This window comes from Salmo salar, chromosome ssa06, assembly GCF_905237065.1.
Source record: "Salmo salar chromosome ssa06, Ssal_v3.1, whole genome shotgun sequence".
Taxonomy (NCBI): Eukaryota; Metazoa; Chordata; class Actinopteri; order Salmoniformes; family Salmonidae; genus Salmo; species Salmo salar.
Window position 1 is genome coordinate 30,023,918 of NC_059447.1, and position 20,821 is coordinate 30,044,738.

The 20,821-nt window shown below is 41.2% G+C and overlaps 1 protein-coding gene and 1 pseudogene across 3 annotated transcripts; both read right to left on the reverse strand.

The window, feature by feature from the left end:
* Positions 1-4,591: 4,591 nt before the first annotated feature.
* LOC106606910 (uncharacterized) lies at positions 4,592-8,932 on the reverse strand (annotated as a pseudogene).
* A 3,017-nt stretch (positions 8,933-11,949) lies between these two features.
* On the reverse strand, positions 11,950-13,864 carry LOC106606914 (GTPase IMAP family member 4). 3 transcript variants are annotated; one of them, XM_014203382.2, is made up of 3 exons: positions 13,555-13,864; positions 12,618-13,445; positions 11,950-12,418 (listed from the first exon to the last, which is right to left on the reverse strand). In XM_014203382.2, exons 1-3 carry the CDS (start codon positions 13,637-13,639, stop codon positions 12,321-12,323), a joined length of 1,011 nt encoding a protein of 336 aa, XP_014058857.2. In that variant the 5' UTR covers positions 13,640-13,864; the 3' UTR covers positions 11,950-12,320. The 3 variants fall into 3 exon arrangements, with proteins under 3 accessions (XP_014058857.2, XP_014058856.2, XP_045576192.1); XM_014203381.2 differs by having other exon boundaries at positions 11,950-12,421; XM_045720236.1 differs by having other exon boundaries at positions 11,950-12,421; positions 12,618-13,415; positions 13,555-13,827.
* Positions 13,865-20,821: the final 6,957 nt, after the last annotated feature.

The window sequence follows — 20,821 nt, forward strand, 5'->3', positions numbered from 1 at the left end:
GCACGGTGGCTAGGAAAAACTCCCTAGAAAGGCCAAAACCTAGGAAGAAACCTAGAGAGGAACCAGGCTATGAGGGGTGGCCAGTCCTCTTCTGGCTGTGCCGGGTGGAGATTATAACAGCACATGGCCTAGATGTTCAAATGTTCATAAATGACCAGCATTGTCAAATAATAATAATCATAGTAGTTGTCGAGGGTGCAACAAGTCAGTAACACAAGAGTAAGTGTCAGTTGGCTTTTTCATAGCCGATCTTTGAGAGTATCTCTACCGATCCTGCTGTCTCTAGAGAGTTGAAAACAGCAGGTCTGGGACAGGTAGCACGTCCGGTGAATAGGTCAGGGTTCCAGCAGGTCTGGGACAACTGGTCTGGGACAGGTAGCACGTCCGGTGAACAGGTCATCATTACTTTAAGACATGAAGGCCAGTCAATCCTGAAAGTTTTAAAAACTTTGAAAGTTTCTTCAAGTGCAGTCGCAAAAACCATCAAGCGCTATGATGAAACTGGCTCTCATGAGGACCGCCACAGGAAAGGAAGACCCAGAGTTACCTCTGCTGCAGGAGATAAGTTCATTTGAGATTCCAGCCTCAGAAATTGCAGCCCAAATAAATGCTTCACAGAGTTCAAGTAACAGACACATCTCAACATCAACTGTTCAGAGGAGACTGCGTGAATCAGGCTTTCATGGTCGAATTGCTGCAAAGAAACGACTGCTAAAGGGCACCAATAAGAAGAAGAGACTTGTTTGGGCCAAGAAACACGAGCAATGGACATTAGACCGGTGGAAATCTGTCCTTTTGGTCTGATGAGTCCAAATTTGAAATTTTTGGTTCCAACCGCTGTGTCTTTGTGAGACGCAGAGCAGGTGAACGGATGATCTCTGCGTGTGTGGTTCCCACCGTGAAGCATGGAGGGGGGTGGTGTGATGGTGTGGGGGTGCATTGCTAGTGACACTGACTGTTATTAATTTAGAATTCAAGGCACACTTAACCCCAGCATGGCTACCACAGCATTCTGGAGCAATACGCCATCCCATCTGGTCTGCGCTTAGTCGGACTATCATTTGTTTTTCAACAGGACAATGACCCAACACACCTCCAGGCTGTGTAAGGGCTATTTGACCAAGAAGGAGAGTGATGGAGTTCTGCATCAGATGACCTGGCCTCCACAATCACTCAACCTCAACACAATTGAGATGGTTTGGGATGAGTTGGACCGCAGAGTGAAGGAAAAGTAGCCAACAAGTGCTCAGCATATGTGGGAACTCCTTCAAGACTGTTGGAAAAGCATTCCAGGTGAAGCTGGTTGAGAGAACGCCAAAAGTGTGCAAAGCTGTCATCAATGCAGAGGGTGGCTACTTTGAAGAATCTAAAATCTAAAATATATTGTGATCTGTTTAACACTTTTTTGGTTACTACATGATTCCATGTGTTATTTCATAGTTTTGATGTCTTCTTAATTATTCTACAATGTAGAAAATAGTAAAAATAAAGAAAAACCCTTGAATGAGTAGGTGTGTCCAAACTTCTGACTGGTACTGTACATCGTATATAAAGGAAGAGAAGCTTATGCCTAACCCCAGATATATATATATATTCCGGTGGCATGCTACGATACTGGCATGCATTTCTTCATGTCAGATAGCTACTGTGTCTGCTATACAGATATAGATGTACAGAATGAGGGTAATTTGCAAATTTTCGATCCAAATATTTTTTATAATAATAAGAATTTTATTGTTAGATTATAGGATTAACTCTGGTAGGCCTGGAACAGTCTTCCTCACATCAAGTTCAACTGTCGAAGTCAGTTGGAGCGCCGGGACGCACTGCCTTCATACTGTATCATAGGCCTGCAGTAGCTCAAGTTTAATAATAGCCACACCATTACATTTTTGTATTTATTTCACCTTTATTTAACCAGGTAGGCCAGTTGAGAACAGCTTCTCATTTACAACTGCGACCTGGCCAAGATAAAGCAAAGCAGTGCGACAAAAATACAACACAGAGTTACACATCAGATAAACAAAAGTACAGTCAATAACACAATAGAAAAATCTATATACAGTGTGTGCAAATGGAGTAAGGAGGTAAGGCAATAAATAGGCTATAGTAGTGAAGCAATTACAATTTAGCAAATTAACACTGAAGTGATAGATGTGCAGATGATGATGTGCAAGTAGAAATACTGGTGTGCAAAAGAGCAAAAAAAGTAAATAAAAATAATATGGGGATGAGGTAGGTAGTTGGGTGGGCTATTTACAGATGGGCTATGTACAGCTGCAGCGATCGGTAAGCTGCTCAGATAGCTGATGCTTAAAGTTAGTGAGGGAGATATAAGTCTCCAACTTCAGCGATTTTTGCAATTCGTTCCAGTCATTGGCAGCAGAGAACTGGAAGGAGAGGCTGCCAAAGTGGGTATTGGCTTTGGGGATGACCAGTGAGATATACCTGCTGGAGCGCGTGCTATGGGTGGGTGTTGTTATGGTGACCAGGGAGTTGAGATAAGGCGGAGCTTTACCTAGCAAAGACTTTTAGATGACCTGGAGCCAGTGGGTCTGGCGACGAATATGTAGCGAGGACCACCGACGAGAGCATACAGGTCGCAGTGGTGGGTGGTATATGGGGCTTTGGTGACAAAACGGATGGCACTGTGATAGACTGTATCCAGTTTGCTTAGTAGAGTGTCGGAGGCTATTTTGTAGATGACATCGCTGAAGTCGAGGATCGGTAGAATAGTCAGTTTTACGAGGGTATGTTTGGCAGCGTGAGTGAAGGAGGCTTTTTTGTGAAATAGGAAGCCGATTCTAGATTTAATTTTGGATTGGAGATGCTTAATATGAGTCTGGAAGGAGAGTTTACAGTCTAACCAGACACCTAGGTATTTGTAGTTGTCCACATATTCTAAGTCAGAACCGTTCAGAGTAGTGATGCTACTCGGGCGGGCGGGTGCGGGCAGCGATCGGTTGAAGAGCATGCATTTAGTTTTACTAGCGTTTAAGAGCAGTTGGAGGCCATGGAATGAGTGTTGTATGGCATTGAAGCTCGTTTGGAGGTTTGTTAACACAGTGTCCGAAGCAGGGCCAGATGTATACAGAATGGTGTCGTCTGTGTAGAGGTGGATCAAGAAATCACCCGCAGCAGGAGCAACATCATTGATATATACAGAGAAAAGAGTCGGCCCGAGAATTGAACCCTGTGGCACCCCCATAGAGACTGCTAGAGGTCCCGACAACAGGCCCTCCGATTTGACACACTGAACTCTATCTGAGAAGTAGTTGGTGAACCAGGCAAGGCAGTCATTTGAGAAGCCAAGCCTGTTGAGTGTGTCGATAAGAATACGGTGACTGACAGAGTCGAAAGCCTTGGCCAGGTCGATGAATACGGCTGCAAAGTATTGTCTTTTATCGATGGCGGTTATGATATCGTTTAGTACCTTGTTGGCCAGGATTGGGGTAGCCAGGAGGAAAGCATGGCCAGCTGTAGAGAAATGCTTATTGAAAATCTCGATTATTGTGGATTTATCGGTGGTGACAGTGTTTCCTAGCCTAAGTGCAGTTGGCAGCTGGGAGGAGGTGCTCTTATTCTCCATGGATTTTACAGTGTCCATACCATACCATACCAGACCATACCAAACCTTCACAAATGTTTCTAAACTTTATTAGGGTAATATCAAAAGTAAGTCAAGCCATTGTTTATAGGAAAAAGGTTTGCACTACCCTCCCCGTGTCCCCCCAAAAAACACACAACCCTCCCCAAAGCAAAAACAAAGTTTGACCACCCTTCACAAATCCAGTAAATTTCGATCTGGCCCTTAAAGGCAATGAAACATGTTACTGCAATTTATTCTGATGCTGACTTGTGTGAAAACGTTTCTAAGAGATGTTAAATTAAATGGGACTGTTCATGTCTGGTCTCATTTGTATTAACAATAATATGCCTAGTTGCTGGTGTTCTGAAATACCCTTGTAAAAAATGAAAAAATAAATTGTATTTTTTAATTGGACGTTTGTACTGCGTTCTCATTTTCATCATGACATAACTGAATACCGGACATCACAGTGATGCAGTCTGTAGTCGTGTACAGCAAGACAAAAGCATTGTGTTGTACAACAGAACACAATAAGAACTCTTTGCATATGTTTTAACTGATATTGTTTGCTTCCACACAATTTACTGTGATTATAAATCATCCTAAAACATGAGTTCCTTATATGTAATCCTATATGTACAGAAAGTGTTAAATCCCTTGCCCATATCATTTATCTCTGGACTTTGGCCTGGAAAAATAACAACTTTTCAAAATGTTGTATACAAGGAAACAAAACAAGGAAGATTCTCATAGGACAGCCTGAGAGGCAATAGCTTTTTACAGCCAGTGTCATGCCCCAGTGTAGCCTTAGAAACAGTCAACAGGTGTGGTAATCAAAGGCAGCTATACACACATTGTACCTGGGATAATCAGACCCAGTTTGTGATTGCTTCTATGTCTGTTTTCAGGAATGCTTGGTAATAGCAGTTATAATGATTCACATTGACATTTTTATTTATTTTATTTTATTAGGATCTACATTAGCTGTTACTGAAGCAGAAGCTACTCTTCCTGGGGTCCACATCAATAAGAGAAATCATGCAAATCTGTGCATTCAAAATATGGGAAAACTGTCACGGTGTGGTATTTGTGCGAATACTCTACATTCTATCAAACAGTACATGTCAGTTAGTATACACATTATGTGTGTGTCATCAGGAAGTCAGCAAAGTCTTAATCTCCCTCTTCTCTTTTATTGTGTCTTACAGCTCTGACTGACAATGATCCTGAGGTCAGACCAGGTGAGGTGTGGTGGGGCTGATGTAGGATCTGAACAGTTCACCACACATGCTGTTGAAACACACACATAAATTTACATTTAAGTCAGTACATTATCAAATGTTGATAAATATGTACAGTTTTAACATTACAGTGCTGCTTTAAGTGCAATGTATTTACACAGTTCCTTTCAGATCCTCCTCAGCTTTGGTTACTGTACTCCCTGTCCCTCTCTATGAGAGACTGAAAATAGGTTGTAGATGAATTGTCTTTATCAAAAGGCAGGATTAATACACAATTCCCAAGTACATTTGATGAAATATAGAGAACTAGAAGATACGGTACACTTACTTTTACATGGTGGTCAACCATAACATATATCACCGCTCTGAGTGGCCTTCTTGAATTTACACCTGTAACACCAAACAAAGCTTTCAGTTTCTACTGATACATATAGTATTTAAAAAGTAAATCCCAGAGATAGCTTAAAGATGATATGCAGACCATTTCCAGAAGTACATAAAAAGGAAATCACTACAATGGATCATAATTCAATAGGATGACTATGCTGTGGATAATGCAATAACTGTTATTGTTTAATGTCGGACTGAGAATTAGTTTACTTCCAATAACCAGTGGATTATCTCATAAATGAATTACAGACCAATCTAGTAAATCAATAATATTTTTTAAATTGTTGCTTTACATCAAATTGTATAATTGATTTTAAATGATCAGCTTTAATATACTGAATTATTGATGAAAACTGCTTCTGCAGGGGCACAAACTCCCCTCTTCAAAGACCTCAAAGACTGGTAAGTCATTTTGTCATCCTGCTATGTTATACTCATCCTAGGGCTCTATTCAATCCGTATCGTGGAAGTTCAGCGTTACAGCATGATTGAAATGTAAAGGCAGTGGAGACTGCATTCACGGTAAACGTTGCATATATCGGCTCAATCGGAAATTGTGTAATCTGTAACTTTTCAGCGATACAGATTGAATAGAGCTCAGTCTTATTTACTCTTAGCATTTCATCCAGATGGTAAAATGGGTGTTCCAGGATTCTCTGGCTCTTCTTTAACATGAATAGACCTCTACACAGCGAATCATGGATCCTCTGCCAGGAGTCCAGCTCTGTGCGCCACAGTGCAAGGATGCGCTAGGATCTTTCACTCTTGCTGCCTTTTGCCAGGCTAATTCTGTCTTTACAGATAAAGACGACATCCAGGCCAATGAATAAGACATTGGTGGGGATAGAAAGAGCTTTGCCGTCCTGGCACGCCAACTTACCAGTGCTGATGATCTGATCTTCATTTGTAAAGGCCTTCACTGCCTTCAAACCAGAGCCACAGTCCACTATGGAGTCGATACCTTTTCCAATGGCCCCTGAGGTGCCAATAGCCTTCCCTGTTCCAACTAAGACATCCAACCCTCTCTGCCCCAGGAGCGCCTCCTTTCTAGCCACATCATCCAGACACTCCTGGAGACTCTCCACATCCTCCATGAAACTCTGGAAGACTTCTCTGGCTTCTTCTCATGGATGCTATTGACCTTCATCTCTGTGATACCAGTGGTTAAACTGTTGACCCTTCTGGTGAACCCCAGGCTGGCTCCTGTAATGGTGAGACCCAATGACACCCCAGCAGTGACTAGGGACAGAGCTATGCCCGCGATAGAGAGGATCCCTCCAGCCACCCCCACTGAGCTGCCTGCAACACTGGAGATCTTAGCCCCCAGCTTCATCCTGTCCAGCTGCACAGCATTCTCCTCCAGCTCGGTCAGAAACTGCTCCATCCTGGGTCGGCGCTGGCTGAACTGACCAATGAAGTGCTGAGCAGCCCCTTGGAACAGGAACGTCATTCTGAGGAGCTGGTCCATCTTAATAGAGGGAAGAGAGATTCAACATCTATTTACTGTACTCAAATATACATACAGTACACTCCCTCCATATGTATTCGGACAGGGGAGCTACATTTTTTTATTTATCTACACTGTAGTGCCCCCATTTAAATCAATCTGTGGACACCGTAGATCGAAATGGCTTGCATTGGGCGATATCCCTGTAACCATGTAAACAGACACAAGCCTATGTAAACAGGTGCACGAGCTCTGCAAGTATGCATGTGTTGCGTGCATGTATTTTCATCTTGTGGCATGCTTCAGGTGATAGAAATCTGAACGCACTACCAGCGCCTTGAAAAGTTGATTTAATTATACTTTCCTGTGGATATATTGTCTCACATTCCTACCTGCAAAAGGACCAACCGCACGGATAACCAGTAATGTAAGTTAAAATATAATTGTATTCAACATGCTGGCTTGTAGAGGTCGTGAGAGGACAAATGCTCATTTTTGCGCAATGTAGAATTCAATTAAATTCAACTTTGGGTTTTCAGGCTGAGGTCAACCCTGTAATGTGAACTGAACTCTCATTTTAATATAGTAAAACTATTCCCTTAAAAAAAACTAAAAAACATTGAACATCTAATTGTCAAATCATAGTGTAAAAGCATCTGAGTGGATTCTACTCTTTTTGTCCATTTTGCGGTGGAAAACTGAGCGTGTCGATGAGCATAACACATCAACACAGAAAAACGTTGGTTGTAAAGTTGATCTTTATGACAGAATGTTAAAATTAGGTGAAATATATATAGTTATTTTTGGCAAAATTACACTACCCAAAAGGCACTCTATCCATGGAATGACACCAGCCCTGTTAGCCCAAAGAAAGAGTATTAAAGAGAATATACTGTATTGTGTGTAATTACTAGGTAGGACCATGTTTTTTTTACAGGTATTTTAAATAAACAAATACAATTGTGGGGATCTTCCTCAAATTTACTTTCAGGCTGTCGTAGCATATTTTTTCAAATGTATGTATAATGACACTGAAGAACATTGAAAGTACTACTTTAATACCAATTGAGTGGTGATGAGGAGCTCTTCGGACCCTTCATTTCAGGAAGTAATTGACATTCATTGTCGCCATTGGCGCTCTGTAGAGCTGCTATTTTTTTCCAGTTTTTTTGTGTCAATTAAGTTGTGATATTCCTCGATTACTCATTATATTAATAAAGCATGATTTAAATCAACAAATAAGATAGTCTTGTACCTTTAACCTTTTTTTAAATTGACTATGTGTACATATCTGGCTGTATTGGCAAAATCACTACATATCCCATCGAGCCAAGCGGGGAGAGGCTGCCTGTTGTCACAGTTCCAAGACCAGTCAGAAACGTCCAGCTAACCTAACCCTGAATCCAGAAAATGAATAGTGAAGTTGCTTCCGGACACGGTAGACTCCTCCTCACCACTCTATAGCCTACTAGGCAAACTACAGTGGTGGATTGTGATGGGCATTCCACTTACCTTTCCTCTATCCTGTCACAAAGCTCCTGGCTGATCTGTATGCAGCTGCTCACCTAGAAGGCCAGTACTTCTACATTGAGGAGGCTGGTTATAAAGGAGGGCTTAGCATCCCCCTTAAAATAGATGAGGAGAGGGCAGGTCATTCTGGCAGCAATGATGGCAGCCTGAACACTGGCATGGCCCGTCCCCTGAGGCAGACAGAGGAACCTGTTCTCCTCAAACACAGACAGGTGACCGCCAGACACTACACAGCATCTACAATATAGTCCAGCTTCTCCATCCCCCCAGTATCCTTCATTACAGCCCCCAGGTCATTCTCCTGCTCCTCAATCTTACTGTCTGCAGTCACCTGGCTCAGGCTGCTCCATATGAACTCCCCAAACGCCTTGGCCTGTGCCCTGGCATTGACCTTATATTTGGTGACATGGTCAAATTTCAGGTTGATTCTGCCGGCCTCCTTCTTGATGTCTTTCATAATTTTTGCTTCTGTCTCTCTCTGAAGTGCCCATTTGGAATGCCAGTCAGAGAATTCCTTCACTGTGTGAATGTGGCTGAGGGTGTCTGAGATGTATTGAACTAATAACCCCCTAATTTGCTCTCTGTAAGAAAATACAACCTTTTAGAATATTATTTTCACCTGGTATTCGTGATGATGCGAGCTCTCTGCTGCTCTCTTGTCACGTCGAACTACCATTCTTCATTTACCACAAGTGCCAAGTAGCCTAGAAACATTTACATTTCTATAAACTCCATTGCCGTTGCACTAATGAGTGTACCAGTTTGTGCTATTAATGGAAACACAGACTCAAGGACTTTTTCCATTTCAGTTCATAAAATAATGTTTTATTTTACGAATTTCATTCATTGCAATACCTGTTTGTTTGACAGTTTTGTCAATGTCAGGAGCGCAGTGATCCTGGACCTCACACTACATGGACAAAGGTATGTGGACACCAAAAGTATGTGGTCCCCCTTTGCTGCTATAGCAGCCTCCACTCTTCTGGGAAGGCTTTCCTCTAGACGTTGGAACATTGCTGCAGGGACTTCCATTCAGCCACCAAAGCATTAGTGAGGTCGGGCACTTATGTTGGGCAATTAGACCTAATTAGACCTGGCTCACAGTCGGTGTTGCAATTCATCCCAAAGGTGTTCGATGAGGTTGAGGTCAGGGCTCTGTGCAGGCCAGTCAAATTCTTCCACACCGATCTCGACAAACAATTTCTGTGTGGACCTCGCTTTGTGCACAAGGACATTGTCATGCTGAAACAGGAAAGGGCCTTCCCAAAACTGTTGCCACAAAGTTGGAAGCACAAAATTATCTGGAATGTCATTGTATGCTATAGTGTTAAGATTTCCCTTCACTGGAACTAAGGGGACATGAACCATTATTCCGTCTCCACCAAACTTTACTGTTGGCACTATGCATTGGGCCAGGTAGCGTTCTCCTGGCATCCGCCAAACCCAGATTTGTCCGTCGGCCTGCCAGATGGTGAAGCGTGATTCATCACTCCAGAGAACACGTTTCCACTGCTCCAGAGTCCAATGGCGGCAAGCTTTACACCATTCCAGCCGACTCTTGGCATTGCGCATGAAGATCTTAGGCTTGTGTCTGGCTGCTCGATCATGGAAACCCATTTAATGATCTCCCGACTAACAATTTTATACACCTGTCAGCAACAAGTGTGGCTGAAATGGCAGAATCCACTAATTTGAAGGCGTATCCACATACATGTAGTGTTCATGCTTAAAAGCCATATTTTCCAATCCAAACTTCTATTACAGTCCCTTACAACAGTGTCTGCATTTTTTAAATGTCACTTTATTGCTAAAACCAGTGACTTTTCAAAAAATGGAATGCAGACAGAGGGTTTCTTACCTGTTTGTTTAAATAGGATGGCATCATGAAGAAGGATAATTATAACTACATCACAGTGTAGGCCTAGGCATACCTGAATCTATCCTTGTACAAGGGTGACTGATGTAAGGACCTCTAAGGAGATCAAATTTATAATGCACATAGCCTACACATTTGAGTCATGTTCCTGTTGAAACCTTAGGGTAAAACCTTATATATTTTGTAACCTCACCGACTAATAGGCCTATGAGTTCCAAGTGAGTCATGCGCAGCTTATTGTTGATCATTTTGGAATTCATGTTGTCCCTCTTTGACACAGTTTAGTAACTGATGAAAATAAAATTACAGATAAATAAAGGCAAAGGATATGACTGGTAAAGATGGTTAGCCCTTAAACAAAATAGGCCTACTGTAAAAATGCATGAATAATTATTAGCAGTTCCTAACAGTATCTTTGGTGTCTCTTTGTCATTTTCGGAGTCTGACTTGTAGTTCACAAACGATTCGTTATTATTTGAACGACTCATTCTTTTTGAACGACTCTTTAATGACTCAAAAGTCAGGATTTGTTTTTCTGAGTGATTCGTTAATTTTAGTTGTTTGTTTGACCTGCTGGCCACAATGAGTCCTACACAGTCCTACACACGCTCCTCTGACTCAGCAGCTCCAGACAGTTAGTGCTATCGGGCATCCCTGGGACATCACTACCTAAATCTTACCTAACCTAACCTAACCCAACCTGAACCATAACCCTTACCTAATTTAGCTGAAGAATGCTCAACTGTTCTCTTATATCAGGGTGGAGTGGAGTTTTGATAACTGGTCGCGCGATTTGCTAGCATCAAGATTGAGTCACAATAAGTAAATCAATACTTGTAAAAATGTAAATTCTGAAAATGCTTACCTGTACCTATGTTTGGCTTGTATAACAGGGGTCCAACCGAGTGCTGAAATTCATACTTTTAATAAAAACTTTTATTGATTACAACCAAGTTTTTCCCTCATTTGTGTTGCTCAACTCAGCGTGAATGCACATGTGCCAATTTCATCTCAGTTTTTAGTAGGCTTATGTCAAGGCTGATATGTCTCCAGTTGAGCAACACAAATGAGGAAAAGTTGTAAGGACAAACATAGGTACAAGTAAGCGTGATTCAATGTTGTTGCTAGCAAATCGAGTGACCAGTTATCAAACTACGCCTCGATATAAGATTAAGATAATGGAGTTGAGTGTTCCTTAGCAACCTAAACTTCATGGTGAAGGAAGTTTCTGATGAATTCCATCAACTGAGAGGAGCAAAGACCAGGCTTTGTGGAACCTAGCTATGACTACATAAATTTGCAAAAGGACAATATAAAAAAAGTTTGAAATATTATGAAATGTCAACCTTGTACCTGTTTGTCCTCTGTAGTTTCGTGCCTTTCTTTGATTGCTGAAATCCACACTTTTTTTGAAAAACATGAATCAAATACAACTACTGACTGTTTGCTCATTGTTGTTGCTCTAAGATGGCAACTGAGCGCAAATGTTCATGTACAAATTGAATCTCAACAAGGAAACAGTCGGTGGTTGTATTTGATTAATGGTTTTTCAAAAAGTGTGGGATGAGCAAAAAATAAATAGAAAATGATGCTCTCTACTTGTCAGTGTTCCAAACGGGACATTATTTGTCTTTTTACCTAAATATGGAATCACCATCAGATACAATTCATAGCAAGCAGTGCACTGGAATGACATTCAGATTAACTGGAATGACATTCACTGTCATGGGATGGGTGGATGAAAGCCACACCCCCAATAAGACGCAATAAACCACAAATATGACAGCATTGAGGCAAATGTCACTGTGCTTCTATGGCTATATGCACCTTGCCACTGGCTACTTCTTCTCTTTTTTCATTTATCAAACCAGACAGCTCATAATCAAGTGCCTTTATCACAGTCAACACATGTATATTTGAGCTTTAATTAGAATGTGTAGAATAGCATGAGATTAGCTACAGAAATGCACATTTTTCTCTCTGCCCCAATAGCTAAATGTGTAGAATTACATGAAGTTAGCTGTTGTCTTTTATTTTTTTATTTTTGGGGGGGCCCACACAAATTTCTGGAGGCTCATCAATGACTTTCTGGCTATGCTACTGCCACAAGTAGACCTTTTTTTCAAATAATCTTATTTGTACAGAATTGGCAGTCCATATCCAAAATCAATAGTGGAAAATATGAATGTATTTTGGACTGTAGTCAGTATAGACCATCAGGAAGTCAGCAAGTTCTTCTCCCCTCTTTTATTGTGTCTTACATCTCTGATCTCTAATGGCCCTGAGGTCAGACCAGGTGAGGTGTGGTGGGGCTGATGTAGGATCTGCTGAGCTGCTTTCCACACCTGCTGTTGAACCACAAAAATGTGTCAGTACAATGTATTTTCACATTCCTTTCGTTATAATTTTCTCACATTGAGAAAATACTGGCAGACATACAGAATATTTTGTTTGTCTCATTTGACAACTGATGGGCATATTTAGGCATCACATAAAACAACTTTCTCAGTAAGTACTGTAGGTATAGTATAGTGTTTTACTCACTGTCTGATTTCTCATCTGTGTATCTCCTCCCTCTCTGCTGTCTCGTGGACTCCTCTGTGGCCTCCTCTCCCTCCCCTTGCACATCCTCCATCTCCTCCTCCATCTCCAGCTCTCTCAAAGCCTCCTTGACCCTCCTCAGATCCTCCTCTCTCTCCCTGTCCTCCTCCTGCTGCCTCCTCTCCTCCTCCTCCTCTTTCTCCCTGGCCTCCTCCAGTACCTCCTTGCTGGAGAGCAACTCCCCTCTGTTCTTGGCCACCATGTTGTCCAGCTTCTCAAGTAGCTCTGCCACGGCATCGTGGCCCTTCCTGGGCCTCCCATAGAGGGCATGATAGCGGCCCCCACATCGATCCACCAGGCCCTGGAGTTCCTCACTCTCCTCCACCTCCTCCTCTAAGGTGGCATCCTTCAGCCGCCCACCCTTCACCGTGAAAAGCACCACAGTATGCCCCCAAGCCCGCTCCCCCAACATATCCACATGCTCCTCGGCCGCCTGCCGCTCCCGTCTGGTAAAGGAGAAGGAGAGGGGCACCACCAGGAGCACGGCGTGGGGGCCAGGCTGGCACAGCGACACGCCCCGGACGATCTCCCTCCGGACCCCCAGAGAAGAGCCCCTGGAGGGGAACCACTCCCAACCAGGCGTGTCCACCACTGTCACCTGCCTCTCGGCCACCTCTCCCTGACGCTTTACCGCCTCTCTTGTTCTCACCCCCACCGCGTCAAACATCCCTCTGCCCAGGATGGCATTGCCCACAGCACTCTTCCCCGCCTCTCTCTCTCCGATCAGGATTATTCGCAACCCTGAGACCACAGAAAGAGGGACTGCTTGGTCTGTAAAAAGAATCATACCACCCTAAATGAATGTACAGAATAACACAATTCAATTGTATTGAATTTTCACTTCCTGTTTCTCATAAGCCAGGATAGATCAACAACTGACCTGGTTGAGAATCTGAGGAGCTTCCAGTTTTTTCCATTTCCACCATGACCTCCTCTGAATCCATGTTGAAACCACTGATTATCATACTTGTATGATAACACAACCAGTGCCTTCTAAAATTCTACTTCATACTTGAAAATGCTACTTCATACTTGTCCACTTTCATCAAATCTGAAAGTATACAGTAGATATTTTGTTAAAGGAAGAAAATATTCCCCAGTCCTCTTCCCTCCTGGTACATCTTGTTGTCTGAATGGCTTATGAACTGTAGCCACCCTGCTAATCATTCTTTACAGCCCATTTTACTGTCCCAGGGATCCAAAGTTCACAGTGGGACTGCTTGCATGTTTGCACAGCTAGATAACACTACCTTGGCAGGAATCAACATTCTGGCTGTGACCCTGCCCCAAGCGATACTGTATGGGAACACAGCTTCTTTATTGTGCCTGAGGAAGACTTGAAACTTTTGGAAACTTTTGGAGATAAGGGAAATGGTCCTGATGAGTTAGGAGTTGTTTCTGGACAGGGCCCTGGAGATAATGAACAGACTCACTTATCAGTATTACCACACAAATCACTGGCAAACAAGATTAAATGTGAGAGCTCCTCCTTAGTAATGAATGAAAGTCATATTTGGTTGGAATTATCTGTTTGATTGTTGAAGATCCTTCACCAACAGCAACACACAGTGCCTTCAGAAAGTATTCTCACCCCTTATCTTTTTCCAAATGTTGTTTTACACCCTGAATTTAAAATGGATTACATTTAGATTGTTTGTCACTGGCCTACACACAATACCCCATAATGTCAAAGTGTATTATTTGTATATTTTATTTTTTTGACAAATTAAAAGCTGAAATGTCTTGAGTCAATAATAATTCAACCCCTTTGTTATAGCAAGCCGAGTTGTTGGACTCACTCTGTGTGCAATAATAGTGTTTAACATGATTTTTGAATGGCTTCCTCATCTCTTTATCCCACACATTAAATTATCTGTAAGGTCCCTCAGTCGAGCAGTGGATTTCAAATACAGATTCAACCACAAAGACCAAAGAGGTTTCAATGCCTCACAAAGAAGGGCACCTATTGGTAGATGGGTTAAAAAAAAAAGCAGTTATTGAATATCCGTTTGAGCATGGTGAAGTTATTGGATGGTGTATCAATACACCCAGTCACTACAAAGATACAGATAAGTCAATTTACAGATAGGAAGGAAACCGCTCAGGGATTTCACCATGAGGCCAATGTTTAATGGTTGTGATAGGAGAAAACTGAGGATGGATCAACAACATTGTAGTTACTCCACAATACTAACCTAATTGACAGATTGAAAAGAAGGAAGCCTGTACAGAACACTTGCATCCTGTTTGCAACAAGGCACTAAAGTAATACAGCAAAAAAAATGTGGCAAAGCAATTAACTGTTTGTCCTGAATACCAAGTGTTATGTTCGGGGAAAATCCAATACAACACATTACTGAGTACCACTCTCCATATTTTAAAGCATAGTGATGGATGCATCATGTTATGGGTATGCTTGTAATCGTTAAGGACTGGGGAGTTTTTCAGGATAAAAAATAAACTGAATGGATCTAAGCACAGGCAAAATCCTAGAGGAAAACCAGGTTCAGTCTGCTTTCCACCCGACACTGGGAGATGAATTCACCTTTCAGCAGGACAATGATCTAAAACACAAGGCCAAATCTACACTGGAGTTGCTTACCAAGAAGACAGTGAATGTTCCTGAGTGGCAGCGTTACAGTTTTGACTTAAATCTACTTGAAAATCTATGGCAAGACCTGAAAATGGTTGTCTAGCAATGATCAACAACCAATTTGACAGAGCTTGAATTATTTTTTAAAGAATAATGGGCAAATGTTGCACAATCCAGGTGTGGAAAGCTCTTAGACTTACCCGGAAAGACAGCTGTAACCACTGCCAAAGGTGTGTCTACAAAGTATTGACTTGGGTGTGAATACTAGATATTTCTGTATTACATTTTGCCATACATTTGCAAAAGTGTCTTAAAACGTGTTTTCACTTTGTAATTATGGGGTATTGTGTGTAGATGGGTGAGAAAAAATATACTTAATACATTTTGAATTCAGGCTGCAACACAACAAAATGTGTAATAAGTCAAGGGGTATGAATACTTTCTGAAGTCACTATGTGTCACGTCCAGGCAGCTGGTCATCGTTCCACATTTTATTTATACTGTGAAACTATGCAATACATAAATAAACTGAATGACAAAAAACAACAAACCGTGACGCAGAGGTGAAACATACACTACTCAAAATTAATCTCCCACAAACCCAGGTGGGACAAACACCAACTTAAATATGACCTCCAATTAGAGACAACGATGACAAGCTGCCTCTAATTGGAGATCATCTCAAACAAAGCCCAACATAGAAATACAAAAACTAGAACAACCCAACATAGAAATAGAAAACTAGAACATAACAACATAGAAAAAACTAAACTAGAAAACCCCCCTGTCACGCCCTGACCTACTCTACCATAGAAAATAACAGCTTACCATGGTCAGGACGTGACACTATGTTTCATCTTTTGCAGATAAAAGCAGCGACTGGATTGGGCTGAGACGAGAGGTAAAGCTTTATTTTAGAGGGAAAAAAAATCAAATTTTCACAGTTAAATGCATTTCTAAAGGTATATCATAAATTACCATAATTTGCTTGTTGTAACAGACAACAGGTTATGAAACTGTAGTGGATTCATATTTTATATATACACCTCACATGCAACCCATAATAAGACTATACTATTAATATGTTAATAAAGTCTATTAAATGTTGATCTAACTCCATAAAATTGAAATATGCAAGAGACTACAGTTGCGTTACAGTAATAGACAATCAAGAAACGTCTGACAATGTGTATTTAATTACTTTTCTAAATTGATTTACATATAAGGAATAAGCTTAAGTTACAAAGCATTAACAAGCATTACAAGTGTTATTCTAGGCATGATCAGAGAGGGAGAGGGAGAGAGAAAAACCCATAGCCTGAAAGGCCATGAATCTAAGACCCTTTTATAACCATTTGACCATGTTTGGTTTCGAAACCTGAGTTGTTGACGAATAGCAATACTGTTGAGTTAACGTCCAACCAGATATCAGACCTACAGGATGTAAAGACAACAGAATCTCTGCATCGCAGAAGTGTGACAAAATGGGGGTTGACTAGAGCAACACATAGAATGCTTAATTCCTAAGACAAAACAAAGATAGTCTTGCATATTTGATAAGTCACTTCTGGGGCTGGTTATGGTATTGTTGTAATTTCATCCACCAGTTTTGACTTTCTTATTCCATATCTATATCAGTCTGTTCAGTATGTCTAAGTCTTGGTCCACAGGGAACCCAGCTTTAACTATATGTTATTAGTAGGAAGAGAGTAGTGGGGTGGGGAGGGGTCTGCCAGCCCAGCACCAGGTTAGAGCAGGCGAGCTGAATCAGGTTGAGCTTGCTTCAGTGGTATAGGAAGACTTGACCTTCCCAGTCACAGCACTTTTTCAATCCAATCTATTTAGTTTAGCAATGTGTCACCACCAAAGTAGTGTAGTGCGAGCATGCTGGGGAATCCCAATGTGAAAGCAGGGCCCATATTTAATCTCCCTGAACCCAGTGCCTTCGGGAGGAAAGATGAAGGACAGAGACACGTGACTTAGAGACACAAGGAAATATGCAGTATTTACAGGGGAATAGTGAACCACTCTCTTGACTGACCAGGTGAATCCAGGTGAAAGCCATGATCCCTTATTGATGTCATCTGTTAAATCCACTTCAATCAGTGTAGATGAAGGGGAGGAGACAGGTTAAAGAAGGATTTTTAAGTCTTGAGACAATTGAGACATGGATTGTGAATGTGTGCCATTCAGAGGGTGAATGGATAAGACAAAAGATTTAAGTGCTTTTGAACGGGGTATGGTAGTAGGTGCCAGGCACACCAGTTTGAGTGTGTCAAGAACTGCAACACTGCTGGGTTTTCCGTGTGTATCAAGAATGGTCCATCACCCAAAGGACTTCCAACCAACTTGACACAACTATGGGAAACATTGGAGTCAACATGGGCCAGCATCCCTGTGGAACGCTTTCGACACCATGCCCTGACGAATTGAGGCTGCTCTGAGGGCAAAAGGGGGTGCAACTCAATATTAGGAAGGTGATCCTAATGCTTTGTACACAGTATATCTACTGTATTCTAGTCAAGGCTGCCTAAATAACTACTGCTGTACACACCTTTTCTATTCATAGACTGTCCATACTGTCTAGACACACCATCATATATATATATACATATATATATATAAATATTCTGGACTCTGACATTGCTCGTTCTGATATGTATAATTCCTTTATTTTTATTTGGGGGATTTGTGTGTATTGTTTTGTATTGTTAGGTATTTCTACACTGTTGGAGCTAGAAACATAAACATTTCACTGCACCTGCGATAAAATCTGCAAAATATGTGTAAGCAACCTATACAAATTGATTTGATTGAGATGGGGTAAATGCTTAGAAACTATCAAATCAGAAATTCTTTGACCCATTGCTGGCCAATTTGGTAGCAGGTATAATAATAAAAACATCCAACATGCATACAAATGAATCCATTAGTGAGTTAATGGTTTAATGGTTATTATCGGATCAAACAGTGAACAAATTTCACTTTGAGTAACACATAAGACATGGAACAAGAAACACACTGGAACAATCCTTTGACACTCATCATCAGATTCATCTGATTCTCTCTTGACAATTCTATGCATATTAATGATAGGCTATGTGTTCATCACAAACAAGCACAGAGGTATATGATCACAACACTACAATTCTAGGATCATATGCTTTACTCCAGTCACTCAGGTTGGTGCCATGCCCCCTCATGTGGCAGGGAGAAGATACTGCAGTAACTTACATTACATTTTTACATAAAAAAATATGTCAAACTACATGATTGATGGCATGTCATTAAGCAAAGGCAGCAGTGCAGTCATCGACTACAAGCACCATTTATTCACCAACTATGGAGTTGGGGTAACACGTGTGGACCTGAATTGTGATAACTGCAGTGGCCAAAACAAGAACACGTTTGTGCTCTGGTATTGTGCCTGGTGGACCATGCACAAGCTTCACCACAGTCTGGATCTTCACTTCCTGATCACAGGCCACACCAAGTTTGCCCCCGACTGGTGCTCCGGCCTCATTAAGTAGAGCTTCAGAAAGACCAGAGTGAACACTTTGTCTGACATTGCTGGTGTTGTGAAGGAGAGCACTGTGACAGGGGTCAACATCCCACAGCTGGTTAGACTGGAAGATGGTACGGTGCTGGTGGAAAGCTATGGCTGGCAACAACACCTGACTCTGTACTTCAGGCCGCTGCCACAGATCAAGCACTACCAGAACTTCAGGTGAATATAATTGTCATTGCATTGTATGAGGTTATTCTTATTATCTAACCTTTGGAGGAGAATTTATATTTTGCAAGGTTGTAATGTCTTCTCAAATGTTTTGGTTATTTCATGTTTACAGCTTCGATGCTCTGGAGCCTGGTGTTGTTGTCGCCAAGGAGCGTTCGGACTCAGTCAGGACCAGGTTTCAGCTGCTGCGGAACGCTGACATCCTTCCTCCAATAGATGGTCTGCCTGTACAAGCACCACCTGGCTGGACACAGCTAGACAAACTTATATTTTTGAGAGGATCAAGGAGTTTTTCGACGAAGAGGCTATGGACATCACATGCCCTGCACCAAAGTCAAGGGTAGGACAGAAACAGTCTCTCCGAATATAGAGTCCTTTGTTCATGCGAGGTTCGGACTGACCAGTCATCAGCACAATCTGCAGTGCCTCTATTCACATGACTCTCTCCTAACACTCTCTCCTACGTTGTTGCTAGTATTCTTTTTTAAACCTGCTGCTCAGCCACTTTACCCCTCGTCTATCACTGATATCGTTATTGATATTGTTCTTGTACATACTGTATATTATTTTATTTATATTCACGCAATCTATTTCTGATATTGCTACTATGCAAGTAACCATTTGGCTGTAGTGTTTACACCTCCTGTAGAGACCCATCCACTTAGCAAGATGTGGCCAGTGGTGTAAAGTACTTAAGTAAAAATATTATAGAGTACTACTTAAGTATTTTTGTGGGGTATCTGTACTTTACTTTACTATTTATAATTTTGGCAACTTTTACTTTTACTTAACTACATTCAGAAAGAAAATAATGTACTTTTTACTCCATACATTTTCCCTGACACTCAAAAGTACTCCTTACAATTTGACAGGAAAATTGTCCAATTCACACACTTATTAAGAGAAAATCCCTGGTTATCCCTACTGCATCTGATCTGACAGACTCATTAAACACAAATGCTTTGTTTGTATATTATGTCTGAGTGTTGGAGTGTACCCCTGGCTATCCGTCAATAAAAAATAAAACATTTAATTGTGCTGTCTGGTTTGCTTAATATAAGGAATTTTAAATTATTTAGACTTTTACTTTTGATACTTAAGTACATTTTAGCAATTCCATTTACTTTTTTTTTTTTAAACCAAATACTTTTAGACTTTCCCTCAAGTAGTATTTTACTGGGTGACTTTCATTTTTACTTTAGTAATTTTCTATTAAGGTATCTTTACTTTTACTCAAGTATGACAATTTAGTACTTTTTCCACCATTGGATGTGGCTGGGGGTTATAGCATTTATTTCACATGACCCATCAATTTAGACAAGTGTGTCTGGGTAAGCGTCATCTAATATTTATAACATATTTTTGTCTGGACACTTTCTGTTTACCTGGAATTTTTCATTATTGTAGGCTACTACTTTTACCACTTTTAGTCTTAATCTTTACTACACTACTCACTGTTTAGCACATGACCTCACATGTGAATCCTTAAAGAGATGGGTGGGGCTGGCTTAAGAGGGTGTGGACAATGCTAATGCTAATGCTAAGTTTATTACCTTTCAAAGCAGAATTACTTTCCCATTGTTCCTCAAAAATGCAGTGTATGATATACCATTTTGTAGCTCTGAGTCTCTACTTTATCCAATGTAAAAAGCACAATTTAAAATTTTGCTACATAAGACCGATTTGTGCTAGTCAGTCACATTTACATTTGACATTTTAGTCATTTAGCAGACGCTTTGGCTTACAGTTAGTGCATTCACCTTAAGATAGCAAGGTGGGACATATGTATATCTGAAAAGGGGTAAGGAATAAAAAAAA

Bases quoted from the DNA above. Each gene is read 5' to 3' on its own strand.
- LOC106606914 (XM_014203381.2), bottom strand. From the start codon at position 13,639: ATGATAATCAGTGGTTTCAACATGGATTCAGAGGAGGTCATGGTGGAA. The intron at 13,446-13,554 runs GTCAGTTGTTGA...TTCTTTTTACAG, and splicing joins CTCCTCAGATTCTCAACCAG to ACCAAGCAGTCCCTCTTTCT. The intron at 12,422-12,617 runs GTGAGTAAAACA...GTGGTTCAACAG, and splicing joins CACAGATGAGAAATCAGACA to CAGGTGTGGAAAGCAGCTCA.